Genomic DNA, 26,576 nt, shown 5'->3' with positions numbered 1-26,576 from the left:
AAACGGCTTCTTGAAATCAACCGGCTGAAAAGCTTTTCCTCCCCTCATGTCGACGTTCATCATTTCTGTGTTGTAGAGTCGGTCTGCAGTTTAGGAAGGAACCTGGAGCAACGTGGCGTCTGGAGTTCTGGGGTTTAGAGTACCAGGGGTTTAGAGTACCAGGGGTTTAGAGTACCAGGGGTTTAGAGTACCAGGGGTTTAGAGTACCAGGGGTTTAGAGTACCAGGGGTTTAGAGTACCAGAGGTTTAGAGTTCTTACTCTGAATCACTGCAGATTTCATTGCTTGCTTTAATGCATTTCTTTTATTTCTTTGCAACGTGAATTGATTTGCGTCCGAATAGTACTTGTCTTTCCTTTAGCATGTAGCATGTAGCGCAGCTCAGAGTCACTGGATCAAGCAGTTAAACTACTGAGTGACATCGTTCTAACTCTGCTGGTCCAAATGTCTCTGGTGATGAAGTTGCCGGTGATAAAGTTGCCGGTGATAAAGTTGCCGGTGATGGAGGAACTACTACTTGACACAGTAGAACCTGCACACCGTGGAGGCCCTGGCCTCCCTGCTGCTGACGTTGAAGACCAAATCCCCTGAAAGCCGCCGGGTTGTATGGAGGAGCGTTTATGAGTACTAGTATTAGTACTCATAAACCTTGTGACTGTGTGCGAACGTCTCAGGATCTACGTCATGTCAGGTCGTCAACGATACGGCAGGAAGTGCAGCTCAGTGTCTCCGCCAACAGGCCGCGGGGAGAACGCGAGGCGGCGGTTCGTACCCGGCGTCCGGTGCCCCGGTGCACCACGGGAACCCGCTCCTCCCCCGTCAGGGAGTTGATGTCCAGCTTGGTGGGGTCTTTGCAGCGGTGCCGTCTCTGTTTGGGGCGTTCCACGAAGCCGTGCAGCAGACCTGCTCCAGCCTGGGGGGAGGGGAGAGGGGGGGGGTCAGGTGACGGTGGTGGAGGAGGGTTGTGGTCCGGGCGGAGCAGCTTACGTGGGCGAAGGCCGGGAGCTCCATACTGTAGCCGGGGTTCTGCCGCAGCCACTCCATCAGGCCCTTGCTGGCCGCCTCCCGGTCCACCGCCACGATCTCCGGCTGGGGGGGCGTCTGGGTGGGGGTGGGGGTGGAGGAGGAGGAGGACGGCGTGGGGGGGCCGGGGGGCCGCTCCGACGGGGAGGGGGACGGCGAGGAGGTGGAGGAGGAGACGGAGGAGTGGCTGATCACCTCCACCCGGCCCTGCGGAAGAAAACACACACACACACACACACACACACACACACACACACACACACACACACACACACACACACACACACACACACACACACACACACACACACACACACACACACACACACACACACACACACGGTGTTTAAGGAAGCCGTCTGCCCCGACCTTTCACCCCAGACGGCCCCGGTGAGCTCCCCCCCACGCCGCCGCCCCCCCCCCCACCCACCCACCTGGGCGTCAGGCAGGTGTAGTCCTCGGCTCTTGGTGAACTCGGAGTACAGAGCCTCCACATTTCTCCTCCTGCCCCTCCTCCTCCTCAAAGCCTCATCTCCCCTCAGGCTGCCGTTAACTATCTGCCCGGTAACGGGGTGGACCAGGCCGGCCTGCAGTATCCCGGCCATGTCCAGGCCCACCGGGCCCGGCAGCGGCGCTGTGATGGGAGGGGGTGGCGGCTGCTTTTGGCCGCCGACTCCCGCCGCCGCCGCCGCTTCGTCCGTCCCCGCGCCACCGCTGGTACTTATTTCCCCCGACGACTTGGTAAGGTCAATGGCGGCGTCCTGCCAGCCGTTAATCAACAAGGCTCCGGAGCGGTGAGAGGGCGGAGCCACCACCGCCACTTTCTCACCGCCGGAGCTGCTGCTGGCGGCGGCGCTCGATTTCCCGGCTAAAACCTTGGCGGCGGCGGCGGCGGCGGCTTCATAGTCGAACGACCTCCGACCTCCCGCTCGTTTGAGCTCGGGGAGGAAGGGAGGAGCCACCAGCCTCTCCTGCAAGAGAGGCAAGGAGGTGAGGCGCCAAGCTCCGCGCCCGCAGGCGCCACCGCGCGGCACGTACTGTCAGGGTGGACGGGGTGGACAGGGTGGACAGGGTGGACGGGGTGGACAGACAGGGATGGGAGAGAGACGATGGCTTTGTTAAACACACATATGGACCGAGACACAAACACACAAGCGGCTCGACATCACGACTCTACAAAGCTTTTAACCCTCGGCTTCCTTCACCTGAGGCTAAAACACACCTGGTGACATCATCACTTCACTGCTCAACGCCACCGCCGCCGCCAAGGACACGTGGCAGACAGGAAGCAGGACGTAGCAACAGGAGTGACGATTCGTCTAGAAACCAGTTCAGTTCAGGTTCTGGTTTGTTTGGTTTGAATTAGTTTTACTGGTTCAAACTGCAATTTTAACTGAATGTAAAGTAACTGGTGCTAACAAATACAATGTATTATTAGTATTATAATGATCATTAAAATTCCATTAAAACATTTTGTAATGTAAGAAATGACTAATACGTCACAATTAATATATTAAATATTGTTTAGAAGTAGTGGCTTGATAGAAATATGTGAAAAAGATGCAGAAATATAAACTAACAGAACAAATACATAATGAGGAAACTGTAAATAATTTGAATTATTGAACATATTAACAAACTCATGCTTATAATCACATTACTCAAAATATACATCAGAAATTATGGTATTTATTATTATTAATATCAGTAAAATTAAAGCTGCAAGCAGCATTGGCCGGGACCTCGCGAAAGACCGCCCGTCGGGGTGGGCACGATCCTCTAGAACGGCTAATTATCATTTTTTAAGTTTAAAAATTAAATAAAATTAATTAATAAATATATATTTTTTTTTTAATGACTTATTTTGAAAAAACGGCGTCAAAACCAGCTAATTAGCTAGTGATTCATGACCGCAGCGCCCCCATTAGGCCACCTACAAAATTTCAGCTCAATGCGACAATGTTTGCTCGCATGCTAACGGGCATGCTAGGCCTATCTGATCAAGCTGAAAATCTCACTGTGATCCTCCCCCTCCCCCGGTGCCCCGGAGCCGGATTGCGCAATCACGGTGTCGAATTTCACTACAGGTGCAGGTCACTTCGGCTCCTTAACTGCCAGAGTTAGAGTGCAAGCTGAGTGATTTTAATTCCAAGATTTTGGAAACAACTGCTCTGAATCCATACTTATCGGGGGAGTATGTGGATAAAAATACCATAATTTTGTAGGAATTTTTGTCCTCTTTCAGTCTGTGTGGGTTTGGAAGCAGTCAGAGGTAAACTTTGGACACCACGGGGCGCTGTTTGGCGCCAACGCCCGATTTTGCTCAACCCACTGCAGTGTTAAAATCTCGGGTGAAAAAATTTTTACTCTGTCGCTTTAACTCGTCATAAAGGGGACTTGTTTTGAAATTTTCCCCACATATGTTACATCCTCTTGTTCGGCAGAGTCTCGTGACCGTGACGAGAGAATTTTCCGTCTCCCCATGTTATTGGATGGGACGAGGCCGGAAGCCGAATTCGGCGTTGGGAGCTTTGACGGCGAATAAAAATGAAGCCGGACTAGGTAAGAAAAATTCCCTCTAAATTTTTGTAGTACACAATCTCCTCTATTTTTGTATATGTTAATTTAACCGATAAGACCTTCGCCCTATTTCAAGTTAAATTTTCCGTTTGGGCCTTTTTTGGGCGAAAACCTTACTTTGAAAGGCAAATAGCGGACTTCCTGTTGGAGTTAGGTCAAAATTTAGAGTGCGTGAGTTGTAGAGCTCGACGAGACGAACACATTTCTTGTTCATTGCATATGTGTACGATATTCCTACGGACCGTGGCGGGCGATTTAGTTTTTCTAGGGGGCACTAGAGAGCCAATTTTGCACCGTGGGGGTAGGTTTTTACATTTTAATTCATTTTTCGCCAGTCTCTACGATTGTAGAGGCCCCGCACTGGCCGGGCCTAGGGCCCAGACTTTGGCGACGTCCCTAATAATAGTAAAGACGGATTCACATTAGTTTAAACACACATTTCTATATGTTGAATAAAAGAAGATCAAGTTATTTTTAACAAGTTTACTATGATTACTATTACTCAGAGTCGTTTCCACGGTGACCGTCTGTATAAATAGAAGTAAAGATATAAAATAAACTTTTAACACCAGTTTGTTTTGGATTTTGCTGAAAAGAAACTGAAACTCTGGCTGAAGGTGAACGAGGCCGTCCTGGTGAACCGGTGGTTACAAAGTAATGGAGTATTTCAGTGGTACTCTTCAGGAGTAAAGATGGCGGCGGCGGCTGGACGCCGCTGCTATGAACCATGACATGAGGTGACGGGTGATTGGCGGCACAGCGACACGCTGCTGGTCTCACCTTGGGGAGTCTGGTGAGGGGGGGGGGGAGGCTGAAGCCCAGACCGGGACCTGGACCGGCCTGCTGGGCCCGGGCCGGGCCGGAGCCGGACCCGGGACCCGATGCGGCGGCGGCGGTGGTGGCGGCGGCGGGCAGGAAGGCGGCGCGGTGCTGCTGAGCTAAGCTGTTAGCCAGGCAGGAGTTAGCGGCTAGCGAGGCCGCGGAGTCGTACTGCTCACTGGACGACGGCCACTTTCCCTTCAGGACGGCGTGACAGACGCTGTCCAGACGGCTGATGATGACCCGGTCCTGCACACAACAACAACAACAACAAACCGTGGGAATTTATCACATTTCAATTTTTTTTCTAAAAAAACCTTTGTTCTCACAGTGACAGTGTGTTGCAGAGTAATCATGTATAAATACTCTTCACCACTAGAGGGCAGCACAGAACTTTGCCGGTGAAATGTAAAGTGACAGACGTCAGTGTGGTTCATCTCCACCTCCTGCTACCATCTTGTATCAAAGTACTGTGTCAGTGACAGTGATGGAGAAGTTTTTGAAAACCAGGATCTCAGCTCTTCATCCATCAGGTCCAGGTTTCACACTGAGGGAGGCACTATTAAAAAAAGTCCTTGTTTCTGGATTTACTGGATTCCTGTTGATAAAACTGTGATGAGAAAGACTTTATATTGTTAATAGAGGCTGCAGAGTTTAACTTTTTAACATTTTCAGGTGGTGGTGTGGCTCCAGAGTTTTACCAAAAATCACCTTCAGTGACCTGGCGTCAGAGGTGGAGGTTTACCTTCAGTGACGTAGCGTCAGAGGTGGAGGTTTACCTTCAGTGACGTAGCGTCAGAGGTGGAGGTTTACCTTGGGCCACTCGGAGAAGGAGTAGAGCGCCTTCTCCTGCAGCAGCTGGGCGATGGTCGGCTCTCGGGCGTCGTGGATCCCGTCGGGAATCTCGCACATGGACATCGGGGCGGCGAAGCGAGGACTGGCGGGGTAGTCCTCCACCGGAGGAACCACTGGGGACGAGGGGAGGGTTACAACTGGGGTTAGACCCGGGGTTAGACCTGGGGTTAGACCTGGGGATAGACCCGGGGTTAGACCTGGGGTTAGACCCGGGGTCAGAAGGCGGTCCTGACCTGGAGTGGCGGGCCGTTCCTCCTTCACCGGACCCCTCATCGCCAGGTCCTCCGGCCCGTCCTCCGGCTCGTCCCCCGGCCCGTCCCCCGGCTCCAGCTTGGGGGTGAGGACGGTGCTGTCGGCCTCCGGCGCCTCCTGCTCTGGTTCCTCCTTGACCCCGGGCCGATCCAGGACCGGGGGCTTGTCCTCGGGTTTGACGTGGGACGTGTCGGGGTAGAAGGCCTCCGCTTTGGTCTCCGTCTTCAGCCTGGCGCCGTCCGGGACGGCGGCGAGGCCCAGGTCCAGGTCCAGAGGCTTGACGTCGGGCTTGACGTCGGCGTCCGCCACCGGCTGCAGGACGTCCGGTTTGACGTCGGGCGTCTCCGACTTCACCGGGACACTCAGGTCTTCGGGTTTCACCTCCAGGTCTTCGGGTTTGACCACCAAGTCCTCAGACTTGACGGAGAAGGACAGGAAGTTGGAGTGTTTGACTTGGGGGTTGTGGGGACAGACGTCTTCCATCTTGACGGGTGGGTCCAGCGAGAGGGGGAACTTCAGATGGGACGGCTTGGCGTCCACGGGGGACATCTTGAACAGGTCTCCCTTGCAGCCTCTGCCATCTCCTGGCAGGTCCAGGTCTCCAGCGGAACCCCGGTACGGTTCCTGGTCCGTGGGCGCTTCGTTCTGGTTTTGGGGTTTTGACGCTGCCGCGGGAGACGAGACGGAGACGGACGGGCAGGACGTGTGTTGGTATCCCGGGTAAATGCCGTCCAGCTGCATCTGGGCCGAGGCGCCTGGTTTCTGGTCCTCGTCCCCGAGGGACACGCCGGCCTCCTGTCCCTCGGAGACCTCGTCCACCTGCTCCGCCAGGTGCGTCTTCTTGGACATGTCTTTGATTTGCACGAGCTCTTCGGCGGCGTTGCTCATCAGCGCCGCCACGTCCAGAGGACCCCCCATGGTCTGGTCCTCCGCCGCCTGGTACAGAATCAGTCCGTCCACGTCCCCCGCCGGCTCCTCGATGGACCCGGGACACCCGAAGCTCCCGTCCTCCTCCAGCTTCCCCAGGAAAGGGTGCAGGTCCTGGTCGGGGTCGTCCACCGCCGGGGACGCTTTGGCCGAGACGTCTTTCCCCGCGTGAAGTTCTGGTTCCATGTGGTCCACGTCTGGAGTCTCCGTGGGGGGGTCCAACACCCCCGGGCCCTGGTCTGGACCTGAGAGCGTGGAGACAAGAGGGACGTCACTGTCTGGGTCTTCCTGGTTGTCCTCTACGTTCGTGTCCACAGGAAGAGAAACACGTCGGCTGACTGAACGTTTGGTCGCTAAAGGTCAAAGGTCAAGAAGTGAAACGTAAAAAGACGAGTCACTTCATCCATCATCCCTCCATCCATCATCCCTTCATCCATCCATCATCCCTTCATCCATCCATCATCTCTCCATCCATCCATCATCCCTCCATCCATCCATCATCCCTTCATCCATCCATCATCCCTTCATCCATCATCTCTCCATCCATCCATCATCTCTCCATCCATCATCCCTTCATCCATCCATCATCTCTTCATCCATCATCTCTCCATCCATCCATCATCCCTCCATCCATCCATCATCCCTCCATCCATCATCTCTCCATCCATCATCTCTCCATCCATCATCTCTCCATCCATCCATCCTCCATCCATCATCCATGCTGCTGTTATGGATCAGAACAACTTTATTAACTGACGTAGAGGAGAGGTGTGGTCAAGGTGTGGTCCAGGTGTGGTCAAGGTGTGGCCAAGGTGTGGTCCAGGTGTGGCCAAGGTGTGGTCAAGGTGTGGTCCAGGTGTGGTCCAGGTGTGGTCAAGGTGTGGTCAAGGTGTGGTCAAGGTGTGGTCAAGGTGTGGACGTGTCCTAAACGCACCTTCAGGAGGATTTCCTTCCTCTCCTCCGTCTCTCTCTCCGTTCTGCTCCATGGTTTCTCTCGACAGCTCCTCCTCCTCTTCCTCCAGCTCCTCCTCTTCCTCCTCCTCCTCCTCCTCCTTGTCGTCGAACTGGAAGCCGGCGCCTCCGTCCCCCTCGTCTCCGTCCTCCACCGGGTTGGTGAGGCTGTCGGAGACGTCGGAGTGTCCCAGGCCGTCCCGCGGCTCGTGGGCCGTGATGTCGGCGAGCGAGAGGGGGGGGGCGGGGGGGAAGGGGAGGGGGGGGCTGGCGCTGGGCTCCTCGCTCACCCCGATGTCCTGAGGACGGAACCAGAGGTGTGACGGTAGAGGTGTGGTGGTAGAGGTGTGGAGGTAGAGGTGTGATGGTAGAGGTGTGGTGGTAGAGGTGTGACGGTAGAGGTGTGACGGTAGAGGTGTGGTGGTAGAGGTGTGATGGTAGAGGTGTGACGGTAGAGGCGTGACGGTAGAGGCGTGATGGTAGAGGCGTGATGGTAGAGGCGTGGTGGTAGAGGCGTGGTGGTAGAGGCGTGATGGTAGAGGCGTGGTGGTAGAGGTGTGGTGGTAGAGGTGTGGTGGTAGAGGTGTGGTGCTAGAGGCGTGGTGGTAGAGGTGTGGTGGTAGAGGCGTGGTGGTAGAGGCGTGGTGGTAGAGGCGTGGTGGTAGAGGCGTGATGGTAGAGGCGTGGTGGTAGAGGCGTGATGGTAGAGGCGTGGTGGTAGAGGCGTGGTGGTAGAGGCGTGGTGGTAGAGGCGTGGTGGTAGAGGCGTGGTGGTAGAGGTGTGGTGGTAGAGGCGTGGTGGTAGAGGCGTGGTGGTAGAGGCGTGGTGGTAGAGGTGTGGTGGTAGAGGTGTGGTGGTAGAGGTGTGGTGGTAGAGGTGTGGTGGTAGAGGTGTGATGGTAGAGGTGTGATGGTAGAGGCGTGGCGGTAGAGGCGTGGCGGTAGAGGTGTGGCGGTAGAGGTGTGACGGTAGAGGTGTGACGGTAGAGGTGTGACGGTAGAGGTGTGGCGGTAGAGGTGTGGCGGTAGAGGTGTGGCGGTAGAGGTGTGGCGGTAGAGGTGTGGCGGTAGAGGTGTGATGGTAGAGGTGTGGTGGTAGAGGTGTGGTGGTAGAGGTGTGATGGTAGAGGTGTGATGGTAGAGGTGTGGTGGTAGAGGTGTGGTGGTAGAGGTGTGATGGTAGAGGTGTGGTGGTAGAGGTGTGGTGGTAGAGGTGTGATGGTAGAGGTGTGGTGGTAGAGGTGTGATGGTAGAGGTGTGACGGTAGAGGTGTGACGGTAGAGGTGTGGTGGTAGAGGTGTGGTGGTAGAGGTGTGATGGTAGAGGTGTGGTGGTAGAGGTGTGGTGGTAGAGGCGTGATGGTAGAGGTGTGATGGTAGAGGTGTGATGGTAGAGATGTGGTGGTAGAGGTGTGGTGGTAGAGGTGTGGTGGTAGAGGTGTGGTGGTAGAGGTGTGGTGGTAGAGGTGTGATGGTAGAGGTGTGATGGTAGAGGTGTGGTGGTAGAGGTGTGATGGTAGAGGTGTGATGGTAGAGGTGTGATGGTAGAGGTGTGGTGGTAGAGGTGTGGTGGTAGAGGTGTGGTGGTAGAGGTGTGATGGTAGAGGTGTGGTGGTAGAGGTGTGGTGGTAGAGGTGTGGTGGTAGAGGTGTGGTGGTAGAGGTGTGGTGGTAGAGGTGTGATGGTAGAGGTGTGGTGGTAGAGGTGTGGTGGTAGAGGTGTGATGGTAGAGGTGTGGTGGTAGAGGTGTGATGGTAGAGGTGTGGTGGTAGAGGTGTGATGGTAGAGGTGTGGTGGTAGAGGTGTGGTGGTAGAGGTGTGGTGGTAGAGGTGTGGTGGTAGAGGTGTGGTGGTAGAGGTGTGATGGTAGAGGTGTGGTGGTAGAGGTGTGGTGGTAGAGGTGTGATGGTGGAGGTGTGGTGGTAGAGGCGTGATGGTAGAGGCGTGGTGGTAGAGGCGTGATGGTAGAGGTGTGATGGTAGAGGTGTGATGGTAGAGGTGTGGTGGTAGAGGTGTGATGGTAGAGGTGTGGTGGTAGAGGTGTGGTGGTAGAGGTGTAGTGGTAGAGGTGTGGTGGTAGAGGTGTGATGGTGGAGGTGTGGTGGTAGAGGCGTGGTGGTAGAGGCGTGATGGTAGAGGTGTGGTGGTAGAGGCGTGGTGGTAGAGGCGTGGTGGTAGAGGTGTGGTGGTAGAGGTGTGATGGTAGAGGTGTGATGGTAGAGGTGTGGTGGTAGAGGTGTGGTGGTAGAGGTGTGATGGTAGAGGTGTGGTGGTAGAGGTGTGGTGGTAGAGGCGTGATGGTAGAGGCGTGGTGGTAGAGGCGTGATGGTAGAGGTGTGGTGGTAGAGGCGTGGTGGTAGAGGTGTGGTGGTAGAGGTGTGATGGTAGAGGTGTGATGGTAGAGGTGTGATGGTAGAGGTGTGATGGTAGAGGTGTGGTGGTAGAGGTGTGATGGTAGAGGTGTGATGGTAGAGGTGTGGTGGTAGAGGTGTGATGGTAGAGGTGTGGTGGTAGAGGTGTGATGGTAGAGGTGTGATGGTAGAGGTGTGATGGTAGAGGTGTGATGGTAGAGGTGTGACGCTGTCCCACCTTGAACAGCATGTAGCTGGAGGTCAGCGGCTCCCCGGGGTCTCCGGCCGACGGGTGTGAGGGGGAGGAGGAGGGCGGGAGGCCCAGGCACTCCTCCAGAGTGGCCCCCTCCTCGCCCCCCCGGTCTGCGCCCTGCGCCTCCTCGTCCTCCTCCTCCAGGAAGCCGGGCTCCAGAGCCGACGGGCCCAGGATGGGGTCCGACTCGTTGAACATGTGGTGGGCGGGGCTGGAGTGGTCGGTGCCGTCCCAGGGCGCCTGGCGGGGGTCAAAGGTCATGGAGGCTATTTAACCGTGAACAGGTAAAACGTCTTGAAGGATTCAAATCAGCCCGGAGTCAAAACCTAAAGACGATATTTCAAGTGAAGGAAGTAAATCCCCGTTTATACGACGAGGTTTCAAGAGAAAACTTCTTTTTAACTTTCTTTCTTTTTAACCTCCGAATTCAGAGAAAAGTTTCACGTTTACGTGAAAAAGTTCTGGAAATGATGTCCGTTTCCATGGAAACGGCAGAAGCACTGAAAACGCTGTATTTTTCATATTGGTCCACTAGTTGGTGCTGTTGTGACGTTGCTCTGATCGTCTCTACTGAGCATGTGCACAACTACTAGCTACTGTGACTGTGACCGGGACCAGGACCAGGACCAGGACCAGTGTTTCTGTCTACTCGGAGTCTGATCTTTTCCACAAAGCTGTTTCCACGGCAACGTACGGTTTTAAAAAGTGTCTCCAGCAGCTCTGAGCGTCGTTTTGTAAATGAGCTGCCGAAACACTGAAGTTTCTCGTTTCTCTTGAAACCTCCACATTTAACCCTTTAACTCCTGCGGCGGCCGGGCCGGAGGAGGTCTGGGACCCGGCCCGGGTCTGCTTCTCCGTCACCTGCAGGTGGTGCAGCTCCACCGACGGCGCCATCAGCCCGGTTTCCTCCGACGAGCCCTGCTCGCCCACCAGCACGTCGCTGCGCAGCTTGGAGTCCAGGTCGGCTCCGCCCACTCCGTACGAGTTCAGCATGCTCTGCCCGCCGGCCGCCGAGTTGAAGGGGAAGCCGTTGAGGGCGTCCTTGGACGCCTTGCCGCCGTGCAGCGCCTCGGCCGCCAGGGCGTCGTGCTGCAGCCCGCCCAGCTCCAGGGTCTCGTCCAGGGAGGGGCAGTCCAGGAAGTCCCCCCGGGACCCCGGCACCAGACCCAGGCTGGGGGAGGGCGAGTCGTGGGCGTCCAGGGGCGGCGGCTGGAGGTGGGGGTGGGCGGAGGGGGCGGCGGGGTGGGGCTGCTGCTGGTGGTGGGGGTGGTGGTGGTGGTGGTGGGGGTACTCCGGGGGCTGGGGGGAGTGGTCGTACAGGCAGCAGTGTGGATGAGCCGAGGACGAGGAGGAGATGCCGGGGTGAGCCACCAGGCCCGGGTGGTGGTGGTGGTGGTGGGGGTGGTGGTGGTGGTGGTGGGGGTGGCTCTGGTGGTGCCCCCGCACGTAGTTCCTGTGGGCCTCCAGGAAGCTCAGCTGGGGGTCGTTGAGGATGTAGAAGTCGGTGCGGCTCAGGCCGTGGCGCGCCGCCCCGATCAGCAGGTCGCGGTCGTGCTTCGCCGACTCCCACCACACGGGGAGGTAGAGGGACGGCCGGCACAGCTGGAGGCGGGCCGACAGCAGCGGGTGGCGGAGAACCTGGCGGAAGGCGAGAACGTCAGGAGCAAGAAGAACGTCAGGACCGACGAGAACGAGACTGTCAGGAGCAACAAGAACGTCAGGACCGACGAGAACGTCAGGAGCAACGAGAACGTCAGGAGCAACGAGAACGTCGGGACCGGACCGACGAGAACGAGAACGTCAGGAGCAACAAGAACGTCAGGAGCAACGAGAACGTCGGGACCGGACCGACGAGAACGAGAACGTCAGGAGCAACGAGAACGAGAACGTCGGGACCGACGAGAATGCCAGGAGCAACAAGAACGTCAGGACCCACGAGATCGTCGGGACCGGACCGAGGAGAACGTCAGGAGCAACAAGAACGTCAGGACCAACGAGAACGTCGGGACCGGACCGACGAGAACGTCAGGAGCAACGAGAACAAGAACGTCGGGAACGACGAGAATGTCAGGAGCAACAAGAACGTCAGGACCAACGAGAACGTCAGGACCAACGAGAACGAGACTGTCAGGAGCAACAAGAACGTCAGGAGCAACGAGAACGTCAGGAGCAACGAGAACGTCAGGACCAACGAGAACGTCAGGACCAACGAGAACGAGACTGTCAGGAGCAACAAGAACGTCAGGAGCAACGAGAACGTCGGGACCGGACCGACGAGAACGAGAACGTCAGGAGCAACGAGACTGTCAGGAGCAACGAGAACGTCAGGAGCAACGAGAACGTCAGGAGCAACGAGAACGTCGGGACCGGACCGACGAGAACGAGAACGTCAGGAGCAACGAGAACGAGAACGTCGGGACCGACGAGAATGCCAGGAGCAACAAGAACGTCAGGACCCACGAGATCGTCGGGACCGGACCGACGAGAACGTCAGGAGCAACAAGAACGTCAGGACCAACGAGAACGTCAGGACCAACGAGAACGAGACTGTCAGGAGCAACGAGAACGTCAGGAGCAACGAGAACGTCAGGAGCAACGAGAACGTCGGGACCGGACCGACGAGAACGAGAACGTCAGGAGCAACGAGAACGAGAACGTCGGGACCGACGAGAATGCCAGGAGCAACAAGAACGTCAGGACCCACGAGATCGTCGGGACCGGACCGACGAGAACGTCAGGAGCAACAAGAACGTCAGGACCAACGAGAACGTCGGGACCGGACCGACGAGAACGAGAACATCAGGAGCAACGAGAACGTCGGGACCGGACCGACGGAAACGAGAACGTCAGGAGCAACGAGAACGTCAGGAGCAACGAGACTGTCAGGAGCAACGAGAACGTCAGGAGCAACGAGACTGTCAGGAGCAACGAGAACGTCAGGAGCAACGAGAACGTCGGGACCGGACCGACGAGAACGAGAACGTCAGGAGCAACGAGAACGAGAACGTCGGGACCGACGAGAACGTCAGGACCCACGAGATCGTCGGGACCGGACCGACGAGAACGAGAACGTCAGGAGCAACAAGAACGTCAGGAGCAACAAGAACGAGAACGTCGGGACCGACGAGAACGTCAGGACCAACGAGAACGTCAGGATTACATTACATTAAATTAGAGTAGATTAGAGTAGATTAGATTACATTACATTAAATTAGAGTAGATTAGATGAACTCAGACTCCATTGATGGAGCTCCGGTCCTCACAGCGATAGTTACAGACACACAGAGAACAGACCATGAACATAGAACTAGATTATTAGATACATATATGTGTGTATACACATAGAACTATGATCCATCCAGTGTATCTCCAGGTAGAAAGTGCTAAAGGGAGAACAAAGAGCTAAAGACGGAGAACCACCTGCTCCCGGATCTTCCTCAGCAGCTCGATGCGGTACAGGGTCCTGGCCGCCCTCTCCTCCGTCAGGGGCTCCACCAGCACCGCCGGGTCCACCAGGCCTGGGGGGGCAGAGAGGGGGGAGGGGGGGGGGGGATGAATAGAGCGCAGTTCTCCCTGCCTCCACCAGGCGTCACTGCTGTTCTCCATGGTTCTCCTGGAGGACGTCTGATACTTTATATTAAACATTAGTACTTGGTACAATGGGATTAACATTTTACAAGTTCTGGTTGATTCATGATGTTTGTGTTGTTCGCTGCTTTACGCCTCCAGTCGTAGTACCGTAGTACTTATAGCCTCCAGTCGTAGTACCGTAGTACTTATAGCCTGGAGTCGTAGTACCGTAGTACTTATAGCCTCGAGTCGTAGTACCGTAGTACTTATAGAAGATATTTTAACGGCGCCGCTCTGAGACGTCTTCAAGGTCTCGGAGGAACATCTGATCTTATAGCGTCCCTACGTTCTCCGCTCACATAGAAGCGTACACACACACACACACACACACACACACACACACACACACACACACACACACACACACACACACACACACACACACACACTACTTCAACGTTATGAATAAAATCGGGCAGCAGAGGGAAGAACAGGTTGTCAGGTGACTTCCCTCTGCCCTTGAGCAAGAATCTGGATTGTTGTGACTATTATTGCTCTGGTTCGTCTCTTTTCTCTCATTCTAGCAGGTTTTTCACCGAACAAAGTCCCAGCAGAACCCCGCAGAACCCCACAGTACCTTCCTCCTTCCCAGCAGAACCCCACAGTACCTTCCTCCTTCCCTGCAGAACCCCACAGTACCTTCCTCCTTCCCAGCAGAACCCCAGACGTACCTTCCTCCTTCCCCGCAGAACCCCAGACGTACCTTCCTCCTTCCCAGCAGAACCCCAGACGTACCTTCCTCCTTCCCAGCAGAACCCCAGACGTACCTTCCTCCTTCCGGGGGGGCAGTTTGCAGGCCGTCCTGCACATGTTGACGAAGGAGTTGAAGTATCGCTCCAGACTGTCGTCCGTCTTCCTCTCCAGCCGGGCCAGAGCCCTGAACTGCGCCCAGTCGAAGCACTTCCTGTCGGGGTCGTACACCACGCCGAAGGACGACACGGTGCGGTAGAAGTCCGCCTGCTCCCGCCGGGTCCACCTGGAACCCACAGCAGGGTCTGACACCTTCCTCAAGGTTCCTTCAACCTCCTTCTACACAGCTCGGCTTCTAGAACCTCATGAGAACTGGAGCCTCACGGCTTCTTCTAGAACCTCGTGAGAACTGGAGCCTCACGGCCTCTTCTAGAACCTCATGAGAACTGGAGCCTCACGGCTTCTTCTAGAACCTTACGGCTTCTTCTAGAACCTCATGAGAACTGGAGCCTCACGGCTTCTTCTAGAACCTCATGAGAACTGGAGCCTCACGGCTTCTTCTAGAACCTCATGAGAAGTGGAGCCTCACGGATTCTTCTAGAACCTCATGAGAAGTGGAGCCTCACAGCCTCTTCTAGAACCTCATGAGAAGTGGAGCCTCACGGCTTCTTCTAGAACCTCATGAGAACTGGAGCCTCACGGCTTCTTCTAGAACCTCACAGATTCTTCTAGAACCTCATGAGAACTGGAGCCTCACGGCTTCTTCTAGATCCTCATGAGAACTGGAGCCTCACGGATTCTTCTAGAACCTCATGAGAACTAGAGCCTCACGGCTTCTTCTAGAACCTCATGAGAACTGGAGCCTCACGGCTTCTTCTAGAACCTCATGAGAAGTGGAGCCTCACGGCCTCTTCTAGAACCTCATGAGAAGTGGAGCCTCACGGCCTCTTCTAGTACCTCATGAGAACTGGAGCCTCACGGCCTCTTCTAGAACCTCATGAGAACTGGAGCCTCACGGCTTCTTCTAGAACCTCATGAGAACTGGAGCCTCACGGCTTCTTCTAGAACCTCATGAGAAGTGGAGCCTCACGGCCTCTTCTAGAACCTCATGAGAAGTGGAGCCTCACGGCCTCTTCTAGAACCTCATGAGAAGTGGAGCCTCACGGCTTCTTCTAGAACCTCATGAGAACTGGAGCCTCACGGCTTCTTCTAGAACCTCATGAGAAGTGGAGCCTCACGGCCTCTTCTAGAACCTCATGAGAAGTGGAGCCTCACGGCCTCTTCTAGTACCTCATGAGAAGTGGAGCCTCACGGCCTCTTCTAGTACCTCATGAGAACTGGAGCCTCACGGCCTCTTCTAGAACCTTATGAGAACTGGAGCCTCACGGCTTCTTCTAGAACCTCATGAGCACTGGAGCCTCACGGCTTCTTCTAGAACCTCAACCTGACAGGAAACATCTTCTTCACCTGCTCTCATTTATCATGGAGGTTCTTGGAATTAGAGCCTCCAGGTTCCAAAAACCATAATCATTATTATTATTAATAATTTCATCTCAAAATAGAGACTCACTCATTAACTATTATTATTATGATCATTAAAATTCCATTCAGTTTTTTTTGCAGGAGGTAATAGAAGAAATTACACTAATAGATTAAATATTGTTTAAATATAAAATAACAGAACAAATACACATTGAAGAAAGAGTAAATAATTATAATTTTCTATCTATAGACAAGCGTTTCTTCACTACAGGCGTTAAGAAGGATGGTCGTCGTCATGGTTACCTCCTCTGCCACTCCAGGAACAGCGGGTCGGGCTCGGCGGCGACCACGGGACACCTCCTCAGCTCCTCCCCCAGCTGCCAGGCCAGCGGCCCCCCCGCGTGTTGGGCGGCGGCGGCGGCGGCGGAGGCCCCGCCCACCCCGAGCCCCGCCAGGCCGTCGTGCAGCAGGAAGTCGTGGCGCAGCAGCGGCTCGCGGCGCAGCGTGAAGCGCTGGTAGGCGGTGATGAGGCGGCGCAGGCGGGCGGTGAGGGCGGGGCCGGTGGGCCACAGCGGCCGGGCCTGGATGACGTGCAGCGCCGCCACGCCCGTCCCCGTCCCCGTCCCCGTCCCCATCCCCATCCCCGTGGTGGTGGTCACCAGGGTGGCGTCCTGGACGCTCAGGTCCCCCGACGCCTGGACGTCTGCGGGGGACACGTCTCACTTTCATCAATATCATAATGTTTTAGTAATTATTAATGTCGAGGACGAGCCGAGGAGACGGAACGAAAGAGGAGATGAAAGAGATGAAAGAGAACGACAAGAAAAGACTAGAACAATGTAAAGAATAAAAACAGACAAGAAGCTAGAAGAAGAGAACTGATGAAGACCCGACAAGACAGTAAAAGAATAGAAAACATAAAAAGACGAGAAGCGATAGAAGGACAAAATGTGAAAAACGACTGGAGAATTTAAACGGATGAGAGAAGAAAAGACAGAAGAAAATCTTTTCGAGAAAAGAATAAAAATAGAATTTAGTAGAAATGAAAGACAGAATAAGTGAAGCAGTGATAAACCGTCACACTCGTCTCTACATTCTAGAACGTTAGAACCAGAGAGACGTCAGAACCAGAGAGACGTCAGAACCAGAGAGACGTTAGAACCAGAGAGGACTGGACGTCCCAGAGAGACATTAGAACCAGAGAGACATTAGAACCAGAGAGACGTCAGAACCAGAGAGACGTCAGAACCTGAGAGGACTGGACGTCCCAGAGAGACAGTAGAACCAGAGACGTTAGAACCAGAGAGACGTCAGAACCAGAGAGACGTCAGAACCAGAGAGACGTTAGAACCAGAGAGGACTGGGCGTCCCAGAGAGACGTTATTTCCCTGTTTCCACGGAGACGGAGCATCTTGAAAAAGTTGTTTTCAGTGTCTCAGAGCGCCGTCGTCATGGAAACAGCCCGACAGCTTAATAGAACAGAATCGGACTAAATCCGACGTCGTTCCAGAACGTGTCCTCCGTCAACAGGCCCTCGTGGCATCATGTCTACATTTACACCTTTTCACAGGAAATTAGACTTTTACTCTAGAAAACGTTGCGTTTTCAAGCCAAAGTAAACAAAGTGTTGTTGTTTTCACCTGGACCGGTGCTGTCAGGCTTCTCCGTGTCGGTGCTGGAGCAGGTTTCCTCGCCCTGAGGAGGAAAGGAGCTTCAATATCTACACACACGTGCATCAATGGATGATAAAGGCGCCGAGTCGCAGTTGAAAGGCGCCGAGTCGCAGTTGAAAGGCGCCGAGTCGCAGTTGAAAGGCGCCGAGTCGCAGTTGAAAGGCGCCGAGTCGCAGTTGAAAGGCGCCGAGTCGCAGTTGAAAGGCGCCGAGTCGCAGTTGAAAGGCGCCGAGTCGCAGTTGAAAGGCGCCGAGTCGCAGTTGAAAGGCGCCGAGTCGCAGTTGAAAGGCGCCGAGTCGCAGTTAAAAGGCGCCGAGTCGCAGTTAAAAGGCGCCGAGTCACAGTTAAAAGGCGCCGAGTCACAGCTCACCTTGCTGTTCTCGTCTCGGTCCTCGGCTCGTTCAGCTTTGTTCTCGGCGTCGTCCTTCACCTCCTCCGGTTTGCAAACGCTGACGAGACAAGTTCATCAGTTCATGTGATTTAATAGGATTAAAGTTTAAACATGAAAAAGGCTGATTAGTGACACGTCTTTGACTTGAAAAGAAGTTATTGAGCTTTGTGGAGCTTTGTGTGTACCTGTCGGCCAGCTCGGCCCCTCCCCCCTCAGCACAGAGCGCCGTGACGTCCGGCATCCCCACTCTTTCCAGGAAACACAAGTCTGGATCAGCGCGCATGGCGTTGTAGCGCTCGTACCCTGTCACACACACACACACACACACACACACACACACACACACACACACACACACACACACACACACACACACACACACACACACACACACACACACACACACACACACACACACACACACACACACACACACACACACACACACACACACACACACCTCAATATTTTATCAGATTTAATGTGCGTTTAAAATGTTGTTTTCAGTACTCATGTGTGTGTGTGTGTGTGTGTGTGTGTGTGATAACAATCCAACTTGGTGGTTTTATTTTGACAGTCACCGTAACAACAATACAACCTGGTCCACTAGAAGTTCATTGTTCTCGTGTGTGTGTGTGTGTGTGTGTGTGTGTGTGTGTGTGTGTGTGTGTGTGTGTGTGTGTGTGTGTGTGTGTGTGTGTGTGTGTGTGTGTGTGTGTGTGCACCATGTTTGTGGACTCCGATGAGGAGGGACTTGTCAGCGTCTGTGTCCCACCATGACACTGGGATCTCGATGTAGTCGATGTCGGGCAGCGCCACCTCCAGTTTACTGTCACACACACACACACACACGCACACACACGCACACGCACACACACACACACACACACACACAGTTCTTATCTATTCCATGCATGTTTGACCAGAAGAGGTTTGATTAAACTCTCATGTTCATCAATAAGACGACAGACTGGGCTGGTTCCAGGTCCAGGACCAGTCCTGGACTCGTGTTTGGTTCCAGGTCCAGGACCAGTCCTGGACTCGTGTTTGGTTCCAGGTCCAGGTCCTTACCTGGCAGGGGTCCCGTCCTGGGCGGCGGCCTCGCCCAGGATCTCCACCTTCAGGTAGTACAGCATGCGGACCCTGAGCAGGACCCTGCGGAGCCACAGCCTCACGTCAAACAGTGGAAACAATCAATGAACACGAGTGAAAAATGATAAACTGATCTTATTGGATTAAATAGGAACAAATAAAAACAACCAAGGTTTAAACTCCTCATGGAGCCTGATACTTGATCACTAGTAGAAGTTAATGACGGTGACACAGCAGCATTTATCTTACAGTCACTGTTTTACAGGACGTAGTGAATAAAATAAAATAATGATAATAATAATAATATTCAGATAAATTATAATGGAAACTTCTTAAATGCAACAGAAGCTTCAGACACACAGAAAGTTTTCAAGACGTTTTCTATTGAGTGACTAAATGTGGAAATATAAAGAGAATCACTAATACACCCTGAACAGGAAGCCCCGCCCACAGCCGCCGCTATCAGCCCCGCCCACAGAGATTCCAGTGAGTCCTCCCGAACCAGTGAGTCCTCCTGAACCAGTCAGCCACCCACTGCCCCCGCTATTAGCCCCGCCCACAGCGCCTGCCATTAGCCCCGCCCACAGGGGTTCCAGCTCTCGGCCGGTGACGAGCGTTAAAGAAGGAGGACTGACTTGTTGCAGTGCTGCTTCAGGTGCTTCTTGTAGCTGTCGTCCTGCAGAACCACCTCGGGGTTGCAGCTCACCAGCCAGTCGGCGTTCTTCACCTCGGGAACGTTCAGCTGGTTCTTCACCTTCTTCCCCTTCCGGCCTCGCGGCACCGGAGCCGACAGACCTGAGCACAGAGAGCCGGCCGGGTTTAGACTCCGCCCTCCTCCCGGAGGTGACGGAGGCGACGGCTGGCGGTGCTGACCGGAGTGGTTCTGCAGCGCCTGGTCCTGGCCCTGGTCCTGGCCCTCCTTGGCCGGCGTGATCAGGTCCCAGATGAAACTCTTGATTTTATCATCACCCTTGTAGTGCCTCAGGCAGTAAACCAGCAGCGCCCTGAACAAACAACAACAACAACAACAACAAAACCAGTCAGCTCATCCTTCCATGTTCATTACCGTAATCCCTGGACTACTGAGCACACCTGGATTTAAACCACACCCATCAAAACCTACAAAGAAGAAAGCAGTGTACATAAAGTACAGAGGTCACGTTTGTCTAGAAGCCGCAGGTTTCTACATTGTGACAGGACATGAAGTCCACTGTGGGACTGTTTGATCTACTGTTTGATCTACTGTGTTTGATCCACTGTGTTTGATCCACTGTGTTTGATCTACTGCTTGATCCACTGTTTGATCCACTGTGTTTGATCCACTGTTTGATCCACTGTGTTTGATCTACTGTTTGATCTACTGTGTTTGATCCACTGTGTTTGATCCACTGTGTTTGATCTACTGCTTGATCCACTGTTTGATCCACTGTGTTTGATCCACTGTTTGATCCACTGTGTTTGATCTACTGTTTGATCCACTGTGTTTGATCCACTGTTTGATCCACTGTGTTTGATCTACTGTTTGATCTACTGTGTTTGATCCACTGTGTTTGATCTACTGTTTTTGATCCACTGTTTGATCTACTGTGTTTGATCCACTGTGTTTGATCCACTGTTTGATCCACTGTGTTTGATCTACTGTTTTTGATCCACTGTGGGACTGTTTAAGCCGCAGGGTTCAAAGCTGTTGAAAAGAAGTGGCTTATAGTCTGTAAACTACGGTAATCCTGTCACATGTCCGGTACTTTCACTCATCATGGCCTCATGTGGACGTTGACACCTCCTACCTGCAGATGGCCTCCATGTCTCGTTCTGCCAGGTGCCATTTGAAGCGGCCGTGGTTCAGGATGTCTTTCCATCGACCCCACCTGGAGGAAACAAGGAGAAGGAAGGATGAAGGAATGTAGCAGGAGGAACCGACCATGTCCTCATGACATCACTAGCTGCTTGTTCTAGTGAGGAGGAGGAGGAGGAGGAGGAGCTCAGGGAGGTTCGTTCATATCGTGGGTCTGAACGTCGTCCTGAACCAGTGATTCGTCCCGAACCAGTGAGTCGTCCCGAACCAGTCAATCGTCCCGAACCAGTGATTCGTCCCCGAACCAGTCAAATGTCCCGAACCAGTGAGTCGTCCCAAACCAGTCAATCCTCCCGAGCCAGTCAATCGTCCCGAACCAGTGATTCGTCCCGAACCAGTCAATCGTCCCGAACCAGTCAATCGTCCCGAACCAGTCAATCGTCCCGAACAAGTGAGTCGTCCCGAACAAGTGAGTCGTCCCGAACCAGTCAATCGTCCCGAACCAGTGAGTCGTCCCGAACCAGTGAGTCGTCTGTGGCAGCATGGAGGTTTTTCTCTCGACGTCCCTCCAGCAGAAGTGAGTCTCGGTGAGTCCTCAGATTGGATTCGACTCGTACCCGAAGATCAGAAGGTTCTTTTCCACCCGGAAGCACTCGGCGCGGAGGTACCGCCGGGCGCGCTCGCCCAGCCGCCGCGTGCGACACGGCCGGTCCTCCGAGTCGCTGTCCAGCTCCGAGAACTCCATCAGCTCGTCGTCCTCGAAGGAGTTGTAGTGACGGGTCTGCTTCCTCACCCGGGGGGTGTCGATCACCAGAGACTCCTGCAGGAGGCACCGCAGCATTATTACTGCAGTATTACAGCATTATTGCTGCAGTAATGATGCATTATTACTGCAGTAATACTACATTATTAATGCATTAGTACCTCATTAGCACATTAGTATCTCATTGTCTCCTGATTACCTCATTATTACCTCTGTGCTCAGTGATGGTGATCAGTGAAAGGAAACAGTCTCTCTCTCTCTCTCTCTCTCTCTCTCTCTCTCTCTCTCTCTCTCTCTCTCTCTCTCTCTCTCTCTCTCTCTCTCTCTCTCTCTCTCTCTCTCTCTCTCTCTCTCTCTCTCTCTCTCTCTCTCTCTCTCTCTCTCTCTCTCTCTCTCTCTCTCCTCTCTCTCTCTCTCTCTCTCTCTCTCTCTCTCTCTCACCTTCTCAGACTTTGAGTCGATCTCCACCTCGGCGATCTTCGCCCACTTCTGCCAGAAGTTGGGGTCGTCCAGAGAAATGTCTGTTCTGTTCCCAGAGGAGATGAAACTGGCCTGAAGGGGGAGCACAAGGAAAGTCACACACTGTCATGTGGAACGTTTCTACTGCAGAGGAACGTCTGGTCTCAGTGCAGAACGTCTGTAGCACAGGAACGTCTATAACAGAGGAACGTCTGTAGCAGAGGAATGTTTGGTTTGTTCCAGAGGAACGATTCACCTGTAGTACCAGGGGAACGATTCACCTGTAGTACCAGGGGAACGATTCACCTGTAGTACCAGGGGAACGACTCAGAGCTGCAGGACCTGGTACCTTAGCGAAGGTGGATCCTTTGCCTTCAGTCTGGATGGTGATAGTCTGAGTTCGTCTCTGGAGGATCTGGTCGATGTCTTCCTCGCAGAACTTGGATCCCTCGTCTTCCTCGTCCATCAGCGCTCCGTACGCTCCTTTCTTCAGCAGATCCTCCACCTCCAGCTTGGAGAGCTGCTGCACCTGGACCGGCACAGGGACAGAGAGACCCGGTTCTGACAGACGTTCTCCTCACACTCGGACCGCGTCCCGGCGTCCCTGCCGTTACCCCGTTCAGGCTGCCCTTCCGGTTGATGTCCTGGAGGACGGCCTTGTCCAGCCCCAGCTTCAGACTGGCCTTGTCGAACATCTCCCTCTCGTACGAGTTCCTGGTGATCAGCCGGTAAACCTTCACCGCCTTGCTCTGGCCGATCCGGTGGCAGCGGGCCTGGGCCTACCGGAGGACGAGACACGGGGACAGACGTTCAGAGACACCGACGTGTCCAATAAAGACAAAACTACGAGATCTGGGAGACCTGGACCAGGTTTGACGCGACCTGAAGCAGAACCTGGCAGGACAATGAAGAGCTGCTGTTTGAACTGTGAGTGTGGAGGGTCTGTAGCACCGCGTTGTGTAATAATACACACTCGTCCCCCCCCCCCGAGGATTAGCCCCGCCCACCTGCAGGTCGTTCTGCGGGTTCCAGTCGGAGTCGAAGATGATGCAGGTGTCGGCGGCCGTCAGGTTGATGCCCAGACCGCCGGCCCTGGTGCACAGCAGGAACACGAAGCGGTCCGAGTCCGGCTTGCAGAACCGGTCGATGGCCGCCTGACGCAGGTTCCCCCGGACCCGCCCGTCGATCCGCTCGTACGTGTAGCTGGAGGGGGGGAGGGGAAGAAGAGAAAGAAGAGAAAGAAAAGACAAGAAAAGAAAGAAACGCCGGGGCGTCAGTCACGTCTGGAAATTCACTTTCCTTCATTTCAGGTCCAGTTTTATCTTCATGTTCACACAACAATGTTCTGAGAACCATGGCGGTTTCCACGGCAACGGCTGAAATGCTGAAAACCATGGAGTTCTCATGTTGGCTTGTTATTGTTATTATTATAGTGACTGTCACAATAAAACCACCAAGTTCCATTGTTATTACGGTGACTGTCAAAATAAAACTACCAAGTACAGGAGAAGATGTGCCGAGTCATGACACTATGTTTGCTTTGATTTTATTGTTTGTCATCTTTCATCTTAAAAGCATCAAAAGATTCTATAAAGCACAATACAGATGAAACAAAAAAGAGAAAATGGAAAAATGTGGAGTTGAGATATGAACATTATCTCGTTGTCATGGAAACAGACAACAGTCAGTCGTCCCGAACCAGTGAGTCGTCCCGAACCAGTCAATCATCCCAAACCAGTGAGTCGTCCCGAACCAGTCAATCATCCCAAACCAGTGAGTCGTCCCGAACCGGTCAGTCGTCCCGAACCGGTCAGTCGTCCCGAACCGGTCAGTCGTCCCGAACCAGTGAGTCGTCCCGAACCAGTGAGTCGTCCCGAACCAGTCAGTCGTCCCGAACCAGTGAGTCGTCCCGAATCAGTGAGTCGTCCCAAACCAGTCAACCGTCCCGAACCAGTCAGTCGTCCCGAACCAGTCAGTCGTCCCGAACCAGTCAGTCGTCCCGAACCAGTCAATCATCCCGAAGCAGTGAGTCATCCCGAACCAGTGAGTCATCCCGAACCAGTCCCCCCCCCTCACCGTCTCTGGATGAGGTAGTCCTCCAGGATGTCCAGGCAGCGGACCATCTGGGAGAAGACCAGCACCTTGTGGCCCCCGGCCAGCAGTTTGGGCAGCAGCTTGTCGATCAGAACCAGCTTCCCGGCCGCCTGGATCATCGCCTGCAGCTGGAAGTCCAGAGCGTCGGGACTGTGGTACTTCCTGAAGCTCTCCAGAATCTTCTCCTCGGCTCCTGGCGGGGAAGACGAGGGCGGGGTTGTTAAAGGGTCCGGGCGGAACAGGGGGGTAAGGGAGGGGGGGGGGGGGTGTTCTACCTGTGATCAGGTAGGGGTGGTTGCAGCACTTGCGCAGCTCCATCATGGTGTTGATGAGGTTGGGCATGTTGTGCTGGTTGGCTCCTCGGGACAGGAAGGAGAAGTTCTTCTCCAGGATGGCCCGGTAGTACTTCTTCTGGATGTTGGTCAGCTCCACCTGGGGAACACACAGGGGTTAGAACGCTCAGGGGAACGTGGAGAACATGAAGAACATGGGGAGCATGGAGAACCACAGCGGAGCTCCATCAGAAGCTCAACATCTCATCTTAACTCAAACTCTAATTATCTTCCACTTCAGGTCAACTTGGTTTATGATTGAAAGATTTTCAAAGGCTTCATAAAAACTACCGTATTTTCTGGACTATAAGTCATGACTTCTTTTCCAACTCTTTGCACCCTGGCATTATCGTCAACTGCAGCTTATATGGCTTTCTTTTTTATTAAAGTTTGCAGGTGCGACCTTAATCCAGGTGCTCTCTAGTGCAGAAAATAAGGTAATTATTGAGCGAGTCTTTAGTCAGAAGTTCCACAAGTTAACCTGAAGGAGACTAAAACGCCGTCCAGTCTTGTGGGTTTAAAGACGACCCACCTCGATGATGGTCTCCTCTTTAGGCGCCAGGTTCTTCTCCACGTCGTCCTTCAGCCTCCGGAGCATCATCGGCTTCAGGATGGCCTGAAGCTTCTTCACCTGTTGGAGAGAAGAACCTTTCAATGTACCTTTCTATCTAAACGAGGAGTTTGTTCCTCTGTGCTGCTGGACGTGGTGGAAACAAGTCCAACCGACCTGCTCGTCCGTCTTCAGGTCTCCGAACTCGTCCAGGAAGGAGCTTTCTGACGGGAACTGCAGCGGCTCCAGGAAGTTCAGCAGACTGAACAGTTCCTCCACCGAGTTCTGCAGAGGAGTTCCCGTCAGCAGAACCTTGTGTTCCTGAGCAGAGGCCACCACAAAGCACCGGGTCAGAACTCATCTCAACACCGTAACACTTCAGAGTAACGCTCCTGGAGCTGGAACTCACCATTACCGTATTCTCTAGACTACAACACATCTTGATCAAAAAGTGTTCTGTGGTCATACAGAGACATCTAGAGGCCACAGATGGAACATTATAATTATATTATAATTATAATATAAGACACATGATCAGCCAACTACTTTAAAAAAAAGTGACTTTTACTCTGTAAATTGTTATTGTTTTGTTGATTGTTGATTGTTGTTGCCTTTGCAGCCGTGCCTCTGGCCTGTATTGTAATTCAGAACCAGATCAACTGTTTGCTGAACTTTCATGTGTAAAAACCAGCGTCTGGGATTTAATAGTTCACGTGAATTAATTGGGACTGTTTGAACAGAATTCTTCAACTTTCCTTTCAGAACTCTGATCACCACTAATACACGTTCTACACATTCGGCAGATCCTTGGTCTCTTAGACTGAAACTCCGTCCGGTGGTGCCCCGCTCTTTGATCCCCGCTCTTTGATCCCCTGGCAGTGGCGGTGGGAGGAGACTGGGAGGTGGTGGGAGGAGACTGGGAGGTGGAGGGAGGAGACTGGGAGGAGACTGGGAGGTGGAGGGAGGAGACTGGGAGGTGGTGGGAGGTGGAGGGAGGAGACTGGGAGGTGGAGGGAGGAGACTGGGAGGTGGAGGGAGGAGACTGGGAGGTGGAGGGAGGAGACTGGGAGGTGAAGGGAGGAGACTGGGAGGTGGAGGGAGGTGGAGGGAGGAGACTGGGAGGTGGAGGGAGGTGGAGGGAGGAGACTGGGAGGTGGAGGGAGGAGACTGGGAGGTGATGGGAGGAGACTGGGAGGTGGAGGGAGGTGGAGGGAGGAGACTGGGAGGTGGAGGGAGGAGACTGGGAGGTGGAGGGAGGAGACTGGGAGGTGGAGGGAGGTGGTGGGAGGAGACTGGGAGGTGGTGGGAGGTACTGGGAGATGGTGGGAGGTGGAGGAGACTGGGAGGAGACTGGGAGGTGGAGGGAGGTACTGGGAGGAGACTGACCAGGTTCATGAGCTTGAGTCCCTCCAGCAGCTTGCAGTTGCGGTTCTTGAGGCGGTGGGCCTCGTCGATCACCACGCAGCGCCAGTGCAGCTTCTTCAGCTCGGGGCAGTCGGCCATGATCATCTCGAAGGTGGTGATGATGCCGTGGAACTTCAGGATGCCGGGGATGGTGTTGCCCTGAGAGGAGGAGGAGGAGGGGGGGGGGGGGGGAGCTTTGTAAGGACCTGCCG

General features: G+C 54.1%; 1 protein-coding gene across 2 annotated transcripts in view; it reads right to left on the bottom strand.

The window, feature by feature from the left end:
* chd6 (chromodomain helicase DNA binding protein 6) overlaps nt 1-26,576 on the bottom strand; it is a 56,481-nt gene that overhangs the window by 4,646 nt on the left and 25,259 nt on the right. For both annotated transcript variants that reach the window (XM_080494984.1, XM_080494983.1), the window contains exons 15-44: nt 26,347-26,523; nt 25,138-25,281; nt 24,943-25,041; nt 24,354-24,510; nt 24,061-24,271; nt 22,992-23,187; nt 22,599-22,763; nt 22,334-22,513; nt 21,967-22,077; nt 21,380-21,582; nt 20,755-20,835; nt 19,841-19,971; nt 19,603-19,762; nt 18,947-19,030; nt 18,601-18,704; nt 18,061-18,178; nt 17,855-17,933; nt 17,452-17,506; nt 16,115-16,514; nt 14,407-14,615; nt 13,430-13,527; nt 10,871-11,647; nt 9,995-10,249; nt 7,390-7,705; nt 5,510-6,700; nt 5,235-5,389; nt 4,383-4,670; nt 1,457-2,059; nt 987-1,229; nt 772-912 (exon numbers count right to left, since the gene is read on the bottom strand). In XM_080494984.1, the coding sequence (XP_080351110.1) occupies nt 772-912; nt 987-1,229; nt 1,457-2,059; nt 4,383-4,670; nt 5,235-5,389; nt 5,510-6,700; nt 7,390-7,705; nt 9,995-10,249; nt 10,871-11,647; nt 13,430-13,527; nt 14,407-14,615; nt 16,115-16,514; nt 17,452-17,506; nt 17,855-17,933; nt 18,061-18,178; nt 18,601-18,704; nt 18,947-19,030; nt 19,603-19,762; nt 19,841-19,971; nt 20,755-20,835; nt 21,380-21,582; nt 21,967-22,077; nt 22,334-22,513; nt 22,599-22,763; nt 22,992-23,187; nt 24,061-24,271; nt 24,354-24,510; nt 24,943-25,041; nt 25,138-25,281; nt 26,347-26,523 (7,131 nt within the window). The remainder of the gene's footprint in view (nt 1-771; nt 913-986; nt 1,230-1,456; nt 2,060-4,382; nt 4,671-5,234; nt 5,390-5,509; nt 6,701-7,389; nt 7,706-9,994; nt 10,250-10,870; nt 11,648-13,429; nt 13,528-14,406; nt 14,616-16,114; nt 16,515-17,451; nt 17,507-17,854; nt 17,934-18,060; nt 18,179-18,600; nt 18,705-18,946; nt 19,031-19,602; nt 19,763-19,840; nt 19,972-20,754; nt 20,836-21,379; nt 21,583-21,966; nt 22,078-22,333; nt 22,514-22,598; nt 22,764-22,991; nt 23,188-24,060; nt 24,272-24,353; nt 24,511-24,942; nt 25,042-25,137; nt 25,282-26,346; nt 26,524-26,576) is intronic.

Source organism: Blennius ocellaris, assembly GCF_963422515.1.
Source record: "Blennius ocellaris genome assembly, chromosome: 4".
In the NCBI taxonomy this organism is placed as follows: Eukaryota; Metazoa; Chordata; class Actinopteri; order Blenniiformes; family Blenniidae; genus Blennius; species Blennius ocellaris.
This window is presented reverse-complemented; position numbering and strand designations above follow the sequence as displayed.